This window comes from Athene noctua, chromosome 6 (genome assembly GCF_965140245.1).
Source record: "Athene noctua chromosome 6, bAthNoc1.hap1.1, whole genome shotgun sequence".
Lineage (NCBI taxonomy): Eukaryota > Metazoa > Chordata > Aves > Strigiformes > Strigidae > Athene > Athene noctua.
Genome location: NC_134042.1, coordinates 15,369,281 through 15,382,324, shown reverse-complemented (window position 1 = coordinate 15,382,324; position 13,044 = coordinate 15,369,281). Strand labels below are relative to the sequence as shown.

The 13,044-nt window shown below is 39.3% G+C and overlaps 1 protein-coding gene across 3 annotated transcripts in view; it reads right to left on the bottom strand.

Annotated features, from left to right (window-relative positions):
* DCAF5 (DDB1 and CUL4 associated factor 5) overlaps nucleotides 1–13,044 on the bottom strand; it is a 74,091-nt gene that overhangs the window by 3,415 nt on the left and 57,632 nt on the right. For all 3 annotated transcript variants that reach the window (XM_074909706.1, XM_074909707.1, XM_074909708.1), the window contains exon 8: nucleotides 5,148–5,275. In XM_074909706.1, coding sequence (XP_074765807.1) covers nucleotides 5,148–5,275 — 128 coding nt within the window. The remainder of the gene's footprint in view (nucleotides 1–5,147; nucleotides 5,276–13,044) is intronic.

Genomic DNA, 13,044 nt, shown 5'->3' with positions numbered 1-13,044 from the left:
TAAAACAAAATCAATTATTTTGCAGCTACTTGTTCAGCACATCCAAATTTAAAGAGGTACAAGTAACCTTTATTCTGGAATTCTCCCAATCTTTAATGACTTTACTTTGCATCCTCTCTAATTCATGGTTAACAGAGCTTCCACATATGATCTTGCTATGTAGATAAAAAAAGACACCACTGCACAATTAAAGTGGGCTGCAGATACACCTTTTTCTGTATGGCAATCAAGCTGCCTTTCAGAGCAAAGGCAAAGGAATTTTACATTGCATTACATTAGCCTGTTCCTAGGAACATGCCTCAATATCAAGGTGTATTTGCTATTTGTACTTATTTGCTATTTTTATTATTTTCAGTACTTAAGCAAATACTCTTCCAGTACAGTTCATTAATACAATACTTGAAACTAGAATGAAGACAGCCTCCATTGCTTGGTTCAAGCACTGCACTTACTAGACCCATAGCTCGAGCAACAAGCATCAGGTTTGGATGAAGATAACAAAACCCAACCTAAGCCCACAATGTATAGACTTCCATCAACCATACTTAACCTTTTTGAATTATTCAAGAGAACAGAAATAATCTCTCTTCATCCCCTAATTATTTCCCATGCTCCACTTCCTACAGACTTCCTTCAGTGGACACGTGAGATTGTTGATTTGATTTGGGGATACAACAAGTTTTTGATTAGAAAAACAGAACGCTAATTGTTCAAAGGACTATTCTGAGTTGCTGTCTTCTTGATGATTTAACTAGCACATGTTCAGTAACTTCTCTCACCATTTATCAGAGCTTTTACTCTTTGTCCCACTGCTGAACATTTCAGCAAGTAGATCAGATCTTTTTGTATTTAAGAAGCATATACCTTTTTGTAAATCCTTCATGCTGTGGGCCTGGACAAGCATGCTGGCATGCCCCTTCCTCAAATAGTCTTCATAGTGTCAGGTTGATCCCTAGGTTTTATAAAACTTTTTTTTTTTAAGCAAGAGAATTAGAAAACTTTTAGATTCTGTATGAACCAATATAAATGGAGGAGAAGTAAGTCTGCTCTGAAGTCCCCCTGGGAAAAGGTCTCTGAAGTGTGCACAGGGAGATTCCACATCCTTGCTAGTACTACCACATCTGTCTGCTCACTCTGCAAGCATCAGGGAAAATACAGCAGTGTTAAGTATTAAGAAGATAGCTACAAAGAGTCCATAGTGAGGCTTTTCCCTTCTGAGACAGATTTGTTCACAGAGAAGGAATAAATAATAAAGAGAAGTGAAGGGAATTCAGGATGAATACCTGTTTGTACACCATGAGATGTCTCTAGAGATTGATATTCCTACTTGTTAAGAGTTTTGCTATGAGGGAGTGCAAGGGCCTGCCAGAATCCCAGAAAGAAATCAGACTCATAATCTATCCCTGGCAGAACTGGAAAGTCTTTAAACTGCCAGCACCTGGTCCAGTGCGCTCTGTGGCATCTGAAATGGGCTTCTTTGTAAACAGAATGCCTTTGCTTTTTTGTCATCCTCTGGCTAACACCATGTTGTGGAAGAATGTAAGCAAATTGGAGAAAATAAGTTAGCAAATAATCCCACTGAAGCAACAATCTATCAGGAAGTTCTTTCTCTGTCAGAGGATAAAGGAGCTCAATATTACTCACTGATGCCTCGAGTACAGATATAAAAACAGGAACAACAGAAAAGGGGAGTACAAAACTGGTTCTCTCCTTCAGCAGAAATGCTTAATTGCCTGTATCTTTGAATTGCCTGTATGCCATGGTGGCAAACCCCCAAATTTTAGAACAAAAAAGTAGTTATGCCCATAGCGTGAGAATAATTAAAACCAGCTATATTAGATTATCTGATTAGGCAGAGGCAGCTAGCCACCATGACATTAATCTGTCACTATAGCAACATGGGCAAATAGACTTTGCTATCTTTGATATACTGATGATTTTTAAACAAATAGGACCCACAACAGTTGTGTTCAGTTACACAGTATTTCATTTCCAATACAAAACAGTATTTCTTTCTGAAAATCCTTATGCACTTTATCTATTTTATCTTTTCTGGAACTGTCTTTTAATTGCGTAATTCTCTGTGGCCGTCCTCTAAGCCCCACACATCAGAGGGAATGCCTCATTTATTTCTCCTGCAAATGCAATTTGTTTTCCTGCCAGCACATTGCAATGTCTCACACTCTTAACTGAGGGGAAAGTGGTATTTTTCTATTTTATATTGCTTTAGCCCTCATGGCAAATGCCTGCTGCAAATAATAATTTGAGTTCACAGCTGTGCTTTTCCATACAATTTTACTGAGGTTCAAATTTCTGAATTGGAAGGCAATGAGCAATTCATCTGAGTTGATGTGTCCAGCACTCTGGAGTCAAGGCTTCTAGTATCCTTTATTAATGATCTTGTTGAGTCTTATTTTAGGTCTCCTCACTTGAATATTCACACTCCCCCCCATCTCATTCACTGTGTTCTCAGTTGTAACAGAAATCAAACTGTAAACCACCAAGTTACTGAATTATATTCTTGCAGGTGCTTTACAACATAATAAAACTGAAGCAAAAAAACCATAACCACCAAGGTCAAAATCATTCTTGCGAATACTACTCATTTCAGCAGGGCTAGGCCTGAGATGAATTTGTATTTCATTTGCAATCAGTATTAAAATAGCAAATGTGTTGGCAGAGCACGTGGAATTACTGAATGGCTTGTCTGTATCACGCCTTGATGCTGGTGCTATCAGTTCCTCACTTCTAGAAGTACTAAATTTAGACCAGCTAGTCTAAAAATTAAGAGCTCAGACAAACAACTACTTGCATCCACATTTTTAATTCATCACAGAGTTTCTACAATCGAGAAACTGGAATACCAGTCATCCACAGTGAAGTTATTTTCTGTGGTTTAATTCCAGAAAGGTTTTAGAAGACACCTGAAGGACAGTAAAAGGAAGGATATTTCTTAAGGAACTGATTAAAACAAACAAAACCCAACAAAGCAAGAAAACAAAAAAACGCCTAACTACAACTTTTATTCATGGCTCTTCTTGTCATCTCAACTTCTCCAAGCAAGCACATCAAGCATTTATATGGGGGAAAAGGAAGACAGCCATACAAGGGAAGGACTTATGTTCCCAGCTGTTTTTAATGCAGTAAATAGCCTCTTAGAAATGCTGGTGATGGTTTTCCTGTTTTGCCCTTCTGCTAGTGGTAGTCACTAGCCTCCAACCTATATGGAGAAGTAGCTGGAATGAAGGAGAAGCCACCATTGTATGGTCACCCACCAACCACTGTTCACTAGGACAGTACCTCTGAAGACTGAAGTCATGCAGACCAGACAAGATATAAGCCTTAAAACAACCTGATCCCCAAACAAGGCACATTACAAGCTGAGACAAAATGACATACAACAAAAGGGTAAGAAGTTCTGGCTCACTAATAAACACCTTTCCCTTAATTTGTTTCTAGCTTGCAATGTTTGGGGAATTCAGTTTCTACAAAGCAGCTACCCGAGTTCCACTGCACATACTGTGACACAACGGGAGTTCTCTTCTAGGGAAGCATTCAAGCAGAGGTGTCTTTGAAAGAGTTACACAACCTGTGACTGAAGCCTTAATCGAACTAACCTTTTAATCACTAGGCAAAAAACCCCTCACCAAAACCCTAGCAGAAGTACACAAAAGCAACACAGGGGATGTCTATACTAGTGCTAATCCAACAGTCTGAGCACACTCATGCAGGAAGGATTCATAGGGTGAAGGGTCAGCAGATCTAAAATCGAAATGGGAGAATTCAGGCTGTATGAATCAAGTTCCTGAAGTGGGAGGTGGGGGGGTGGCGGGGGAAGGCGGCGGGGGAAGGCCTTTGGCAAAACTGTTGTTAAACAGTAGCAGTTTAACTGCTTGGAAATTGAAAAATCAGTGAGCTGCTAAGACTGTTCAAAGCATTTTTGTTCAAAGCCTGTATTTGAAAGATCTGTGATCAAACCTGTCAGGGACATAGATGAAGAAAAAAGTACAAAATCAAACTAAGTACAGTGGAAAATAGAATAAAAGCTGAACTACAGTCAGAACCCAAATGCTGATAGCAGGTGTAATGCAAGTGATGCAGCCGAGCATTGGGCCAGTTCCTGGTCCCTAAGTTGCAGACCACTAAAACACTCCTTTGCAGAACAAGTTCGTTCAGTCTTGTAGCTGACTAAAGTGTTTACTAATACTCAAATAACCCCATTTATAGCCACATGCAGGTAAGAGTTTTATGAAGTCATTCAACAAATAGTTAGAAGCAGCATCAGTTCTCATTATCCTACTTAAAAACTGTATCATTCCGGTTTCTTTTATCTTGTTGATAGACCTAAATTATAGAAAAATTCCTACAGCAGCAGAATGCAAAGTGCATTAGTGTAGCATAATCCCCTGCCTCCCCATCCTCAACGTCTGCTATTTGAAATTACAAAAAAGTTTCTGCCTTGCTCCCACAATACTGGCTGCCTTTCCTTAAGAAAGTTTCTGAACATATCAAAGTTTTTTATCTCTTTACATTCTACATAAAAAGGCAACAACTTTCTAAAAATACTGTACGTTGTTAAAGCATTGTGAAAAGACAAGTTTTAGAAGGTATTAAGAGTCCTATTTCCTCTGGAAGCCACAGAAAGGTATGTTGAATTGATTCAATGCAGAAGTGTGTACAAAAATTATAGAAGGGCTCCTCAGGCAGTATTTGGGCCAAATTCAGCTAGGCTAAGGCTCAACAATACTCTTTGAAAAGATTTTTATTAAATTTTAGCCTGAAGTATCAGAAGTCTTAGGAGATCACATTACAGCTGTGACCAAACTCTCGCCAGAAGGCCTGTCTGTATGATACTTCAGTTATGTATGGAATGAAACTGGGGGGGGGGGGAATCCTTTTTCAAGGTATAAATCCAGGAAATTCTGATCTTATCCCTCATCTCTAAAACCTTTAACATTGAGTTGGAGTTTAAAGTTGAAATGTCCAATTAAAAATTTGCAACAGTTTAGCCAGCAAATGAGACATATCAGTGTACAAAAGAATAAGATGAGAAGACAGAATAGGTGTGGAAAAGAAAGATGCTGAGCAAAACAAAACATTTCTTCCCAATATACCGAAAGAACACATTTTCTGATGATTAATCTTACCTTTATGATCTTTTCAACACCAGAAGAACAGATCATGTAAGTGTGAGGATTAAACCGGACTTGGTTTACAATTGACCGATGACCTTTCAATACCATAAAAGCACCATTGATGATCCTGCCAATGCCACCTAGGGGAAAAACAAGCACACACTGAAATGAATAATTAAATCTTCAGATTCTTTCATTCATAATAATTTAAAGTCATAATATATTTGACAATGTGCTTCAGCTTTATTTTGCAATATTTTAAGGTCTGTGTTCACTGCAGAATTCCAATTTTATGAGTAATGTCCCTACAAAAAGCTGCAAGTTTGATGAAAAGCATCCTTCCTGTAAATTAGGATTTGGAGGCTAGCTTTAGTTCAACTATCTAAACAAACAATGAAGATTTTTGACCTAATATGACAAGCATGTGAATAAAACCAACATACATACTTAATGAAATCACCAGTGAAACCATAGTGCCTAAGGCATGACACTACTCACAATTTGTAAATTTGAAGCAGAGACAAGTAAAAGAAGTTGACCTTTTTAATAGCTATATTCTTTTTAAAAATTATTTTTAAAATCAGCAATCCATTACTGTCACATTTGACTCTAGTCTGATGGGTAGGAGTCTATAAAGGAGGCAATCTTCAAAGCTACCAACGTGAGTTACAACATGACAGCTGGACTTGGTATAGCCTTGACTAGTCTGTAACAACTCGGATTTTTGTGAAACAAGTTTAGAGAGGGATCTGAAATAACATGTCTGACCAGTGAGTTATATCATTTTTTGTCACGAGGTAGGGAATTAGCTGAAGTGGAATGCTTTTGTGCTAATGGTGAAACTCAAAACAGAAGCCAGACAACTTTTCTGCTTGGTCACTGACTCTTACTAAGTCTATACACCAAAATAAGAAACTGTCACGCAGCGATTTTTTTATATTCATAAATTCACACAATTAAAATGATACATTTGCTAGAAAGCACACCTGTGTATCTGAATAAACAAGTGTCAGTCAAGATGCTATGATTAACATCTTCAGTGAAAGAAACCAAAACCTTTAGAAGAGGGGAAGTAAAAGCTGAAAACCACTTCAGAGGAAAACAACCTTGCTATTTGCAACTTCAAAGGTCATAAGCACACCTTACAGAAAGTTAAAATAATTTCATTAGTCTCTGTGCTACTTATAGTCAACACTAAACAAGTAAACTTTATGTTCTTCTTCTTGAAGATGTTTGCTATCCTCCTCTGTCCTCAACATGAGCTCTTTCAGCTGCAATAGATTAGATAGCCCTAAGTTCAATGTTGAACAACTTGTCTTGTAAAACAGAGTCAGTTCTCCTGCAATGCACATTTCCTAAAGAAAAACTTGCATTAACACTTTAGAATAGCAAGACAGAAGGTTCAAGAAAAAAAAAGGCATTCCTGGATCGCCTCCCATTTGTTAGGTTACATAAATGATAGAGATCTGCAGCTTGTGAGCTTGTGTTCAGCCCCTCTTCTCTTAGAAGTACTCTATCCTTTCTACTCTTTCTAACTATATTCTGAAGACCAAACTGGTGCGTACATGGTGTACAAAACATGATAAGGGTTTAGAAATGAGGAGTCATCCAACTCCTAAAAATCCACAGACAGACCTTTCTACTGCTTCTGGAAAATGTTGTTTGCACAAATCCATTTTTGCAGACCAAACTGGAGTCTCATGGCACTTTGGGATGGAAAGATAACGTGCCTGAAGAAGGGAATAGAGGCAAGTAATCCCAAGGACCAGAACACATGGCCATTTAAAAGACTTTGTATATAGAATGAAGGCTCACTTAAAAGTAAGAAAGCTTGAAAGGGAGACTGTCACTCCAGTTAACTTCTAAGTATGTTCACTGAAACTACACTGAGACTGAGCTACTTGGAATGCTTCTCTTACTGGGGTATTGTTGGAGGAGGCAGTGGGTCTGCCGAATGCTTGACAGAGAGAGAACAGCTTGACCGTGACCAGCTTGTTGTGTACCCCTGAACAGCTGGAAAAGTCCCGGAGGAGTGCTGTGTCAGCCTGAGAAAGGAACTGAAGATAAGGAGAAAGAAGAAAAATACTGTGTTCGTCAGATACCCAGACAGTGGGGGATTTTAAGAAAAGTAGCCAATAAAGTAATAGACAAGCAGCCATGTAACCAATGAGAATGATGTATGGATAAAAGTATATAAGATAGGAGAGGAGCAATAAAGAGGGCTGATCTGCTGCAAAAACATTGTTGTGTCCGTCTCTACTGAGACAGGGTACACTTGTGTTTTCTGTAAAGCTTCAGCGATAAGTTCTGTCTTCAGCCATTGGAGCAAGATTTCACCAGTGTAAGCAAAGTTGCCTGAGAAGTAACAGATTGGAGATCAAGTTCATGAAATGCTAAATTGGGCTCTTTTGATTTTCTTTTCCATTTTATGAGATTCTGCATGTCCTGCCATTCTGCTCACCCTGCTAGATGTTCATGACCACATTTATGGCTGATGGCAATTTGCCCTACTCCCACGGCATTCCTTCCAGCCAAAGCACAGTTGTCAATCCAATTGCATCTATCAAGCCAATGGTAGATGGCTACATCAAGTCCAGTTCTCAACACATTTATCTTGACCTAGCTGACAAATGTTCCAAGAAAGTCTTGGGAATGAAGAGACAATTTGCTTACAAAATGTTTCCAAGTCTGTAAGTAATGCCTAAAACAAGTTTTAACTATCCATGCACTCTAGCTGCCTGAATTCAGCACAAAACAAGAAATATGCCCTGTGAAACTCTTAAGAAAGATTCAGAAGTTAGAGAGACAATGAGCAAAGAAAGAATTATAATGGAGATGAAATACAAATTTATGGCACCAATATTTTGGACTGCATGTCCAAGTCAGTCGCTGGCGTTTTGTGGTACTGTCAGCAGTGTGCATTAACCCATGGTTATTTTCCTAGTAAAACAGTGAAATTTGATGCCAGAACTGTCTTCTGGCATTAAACTTTAAATGCTTATCAATACACTAAGAGCACTGGATGAAAAGTGCACAGCATGGCATGTCTAGAAGACAGCTCTCCCTAGGCTGTAGTCAAATTCAGACAGTGTCTGAAGCCCAGAAAGCCAGCCATAACCTGGGCTGCATAAAAAGCTGTATTGCCAGCAGGTCAAGGGAGGTTATTCTGCCCCTCTACCCTGTTCTGGTGAGATCCCACTTGCAGTGCTGTGTCCAGCTCTGGGGTCCTCAGCACAAGAAAAACAAGGACATGCTCAAGCACGTCCAGAGGGGGCCACAAAAATGGGCAGAGGGATGGAACACCTCTCCTATGAGGACAGGCTGAGAGTTGGGGTTGTTCAGCCTGGAGAGAAGGCTCTGGGGAGACATTATTGCATCCCTTTATTTCCATAAAAAGGACTTATAAGAAAGCCAGAGAGAGACTTTTTACCAAGGCCTGTAGTGACCTTTTTAAGCTGAAAGAGCGTAGATTTAGGTTGGATATGAGGAATAAATTTTTTACAATGAGTGGTGAGACACTGCAACAGGTTGCCCAGAGAAGTGGTGGATGCCCCATCTTTTGGAAGTGTTCGAGGTCAGGTTGGACGGGGCTTTGAGCAACCTGGTCTAGTGGAGGTTTCCATCATTTAAACCAAAAACCATTGACTGCAGCAATACTCTATTAATCTTTGCGTCAAATATAACAGACTGCCCTGGAACCTCATTTGTGGACAACCCCCCGCCTGATGCAATTTTAGTCTACCAACTCCTATGTGCTTAAGTGATGTCTTTAAGTGCTTAATGCCAAGCCTTCCACATCCTTATCCTGACAGTGGTCTCTTCGCAGCAAAGTCGGTATCACAGCACATGAATATCTGTGTGGCAGACATATGCCTGTGTCCAGACTTGTTTGGAATCCCTCTGGTCTCTCAGCAGAGGCTTAGGTGCAGCCATACAGCTTCTAGCCATCTCACAGCATGAATTAAGTTTGCTCATGTCTGCTGGCAAAAAAAAAAAGTTCATCTGTACATTAGGTGCAGCTTGGCTCAAATTCCCAAGGTCATCTTCCTTTTTTGCATGTAATAATTCAGATTTCTTTTTACTGTGTTCACTTGAACTGGTATTTTTATTTGTATTGTTTCAGCAGAATTGACCTCTGCTATTCCAAGAACATTCAAATTTTGCTTTTGAGGTATGGGTTTTTTTTAGGAGATGGGGGTGTTGTTTGTTTGCTTTTCAATTCAGCGGCATGCACAGGTCCTGCCAGTGTTTTAGCATGGCAAATTTTACATTCTTAGATAGCCACCATATGTATAAGCAGTGTTTATACAGAAGCCATTAGCTTACATCTATGTCATTAATAATATTTACCAAAAAAAAAGCCTTAAAGTCTTCAGAGACTGATTATGCCAATTTATTAAGTTTCTAGCTACTAGAGGGAAGGGATGGAGATATACTAGCTGGTTTTGCAACACTTTCCAAAAATTGCTGTGCTTAAATACAGTTCTGAGTAGTGGTTTAGTTTCCTAGCTGTGCTGGTTGATTTTTTTTTTTGGTCTGTTCTTATTTGATACACAAAGTGAAATGTCAAGAAAATCCCTCTTCCTCTTCACCCTGCAAATAAGCACTCCAAAGAGGAGCAACACAAAGTCTCAAAAAATTCTTGAAATAATATCCTACTACAATATCTGACCATCTGGAAGAAATTACTTATAAAAAGCTAAATCTGAATTGTACATTTTTTAAAAACAGATTTCCCCTATACACAGTTGAAAAGAATACCATGGCAACACAATGTCTATCTACAGGCTCCAATACCGACGGAAGGAATAATATAATGCCTTGAAGTAGTAGATATCTACTAAGTTGCCAAAGTGATTACTTCTTGGTTTGCTTTATTATTTTACATACTAAATATTATGCTAATGAAATACATCTTAATTATGCAGTTTTGAAAATATTTATGCAAATGAGTTGGCATTTCACATATTGAGAACATGCTGGATGATACATACCAACACACTTTTAAAAACATTAGTAAATCATAAGGAGAGTGAGATATTTGGACCGCAACCCAATTTTCCATGCACAAGTATTTAAACGTGTAGCAGTGTTTAAAAAAACCCCAACAAACCAAAACACAAAAAACCCAGAAGAATTAATTATTTGAAAGATAAGGAAAAAAGGGAAGTGATAGATTATTAGGAAAAGTGCCCTAGTGCAGAAATCCAGTAAAAATGTAGAACAGTTTCTAAACTAATGGAGGCTGCAATGTTCCAAACATTTGAAAAAAACCTGTCAAAGCACTGGAGAACTTGCTGGGATAAGGAACTATCCTCTACTGGCTCTGTAACAGACAAATGACCTCATTAAAAAGTCCTTTCTATCTAGGACACTGAAAAATAAGTCCCACTGGTTGTTCATATAAGGTAGAAAGATGTTCCACAGACTAAAGCATAACTTCATACAAGCCTTGTGAATTACTCAAAGTGCTGAAAACTCCTGAGAAGAACCAGATATTTGCAGCTGTTGCCAGTGTGCCACAGCATACCACTCCACTGTAGCACTTGACACTATAGTAGAAAGCTCATCTAAAATAATTTAGTTTTAATTAATAATAATCCAGGACACATTTAGACTGTAGGCTGCTGCCCTGCATTTGAATCCTGTGAGATCATGATGCACTAATGGAAGAGAGAGACCATAGCTTGGAAAGCATGTGCACAGCACAATGCAAGCGAATATGCATAGCATATAGGGCCTCTACCTTCAGCGCAGCAGATTATGTTTACACTTAAGTGTCTGTCTCTGGTCATTCACACACCTGCAGTTGTTTTTTACAATGCATGCCAGCAGATGGCTTTGCTCCTCAGAGACCCAGCTGTAGAGAAGCTAGACTTAAACACAAGCACTCTTGCCCTGAGAGCACAGGGCCTGCAGCATCCCTTCTAGTTGGATCAGTTATCGGACTCCAGCAGGAGCCAGAACGACTTCAAGGTTTCTCATTAGCACAGGCAAAACTGACTCTGATGACATCAAATATGGGGTGAGAACAGCAAGGGCTGGCCAAGGTCCTTTCTCCTTCCAGCATGGTAAGATGATGGTTTGGAGTCACCTGGGGACTCCAGCTTAGTACTTCTGCTACTATAAAAGAAAGTGAAAGCAGCTCAAACTCCATCTGCAGACCCACCCTCCACCTCCCAGGCCAGATGAAAGGATCAGCAGGGCCTTGCAGAGCTTTAGCTTAAGCACAGGGAGCAGTGGGCTGGCATCAGCATCCACCTCAGGCAACCTGCTCTTCCAGGCAATCACCCACTTTGCCTAGCCTGTGCCTAGAACCAGTCCCATGGTGGTCTTGTACTTCTGCAGAGACTCCAAAAGTCAAAGAAAAAAATTCATACTTAAACATCTAAAGAAGAGGCAGAATGCTGTAGTGGAGCTGGCTGGTTTTGGACATATATTTTCTCCCTTCTTTTGTTGCTGTTTATCTATCTACACCTTATCTATACCAATCCTCCCACCATTGTTATCACCAGTAGAGCTGAAGAACAATATGAAAGCTAAGACAAAATTACTATAGAAATAAATGTTGGCATACCCTTTCCATTCTGTCCCTCTCCTGGTCTGGGAGAGATTTCTCTTTTGGTGTGTTTAACTGCATAGGTCACAATGGTTTTTACAATGTTATTGGAACCATACAAATTATCACCAACCACTATGCTTTCTGAATATAAAGGGAATAAAGTGAGTGAAATTATCACACAACTGATAGCTGGGTTTTTTTGAAAATGGATGTATAAAACTGCTTGCCTGTGCATTTATTTTGTACTGGTAGCTGCAAACATGTTCAATACAATACGGAGGAAGGAGCTTTGGTACAATCAGATGGCTGGTTGCTGGGGACGAAGACTTCTCCAGCCTCTCCCAGTGCTCAGCTTTCCAGTGCTAAATTAGATATTAAACATGCTGAAGCCAGTGAGAGAAACACTCATGGATGGTCAGTTTTCTAGCCAAGTGGAAGAACACTACAAAGCACCCAACACTGCCTTGTTTTCTGATAAATGCCATCTAGCCAGGACATTTCCACAAGTTTCTGGTATTACAATCCACATGACATGGAAACCAGTCTAAATTCCACTGAATACAAGAACCCCTTCTACTCTGCCTCACCACTTAACTTGCTGTGATAATCAAAAAACTGTTCCATAGCACACTATGGTCAACACTGATCTGAAGGAAGAGACAAACTACAGTCCTCAACAGTTTAGATTCCAAGACCATGCCTTGTAAAAATCCATTTTTTAAATAATACAAACCTTCCAGAGCATGCTCCCCATTGGGCCAGATGGTTTCTCCGCACCCCAACCCAACTGGTATGTATATATGCACATATAAAAATCTCAAAAATAGCTAAAGACATTAAGAAACACTTAATCATCTATTATTCATCTTCACTTATCAGCCTGGAACTTTGAGAACTTAAACCACAAGCTGTCTCCAATGAGATAACCCTGTTCAAATGTTGTGAAAAGATCTGTTGCTGAATTCTTCAAGTCTAGAGGTGTCTGCATTTACAGTGACCAAGGAGAAAAAAGGGAAGAAAAATTGCATCAGTTCTGCTGAAAATTAGTACAATTAGTTTAGTAACTGGACCACAATGACAGGTCTTTTCTTGAGAGCAGTTACAGACAATGACAGAATTAAAAAGAGGTTTTGAAATGCAGTTTGCTGTTCTGATTTAGTGAACTTTTTCACTACTGCTCATGTAAACTGAAGGATCCCCAACTGTCTTCTCAATTGCAAATAAGTATCATATCCCTCACATAGCATCTTTAAGCAGTATTTCAAAAGCAGGAGACAAGCTCTGAGCTGCAGAGATGATTCAGAGTAGTGGGTGAGGAATGTAAATTCCATTTTGCAAAACATTTGG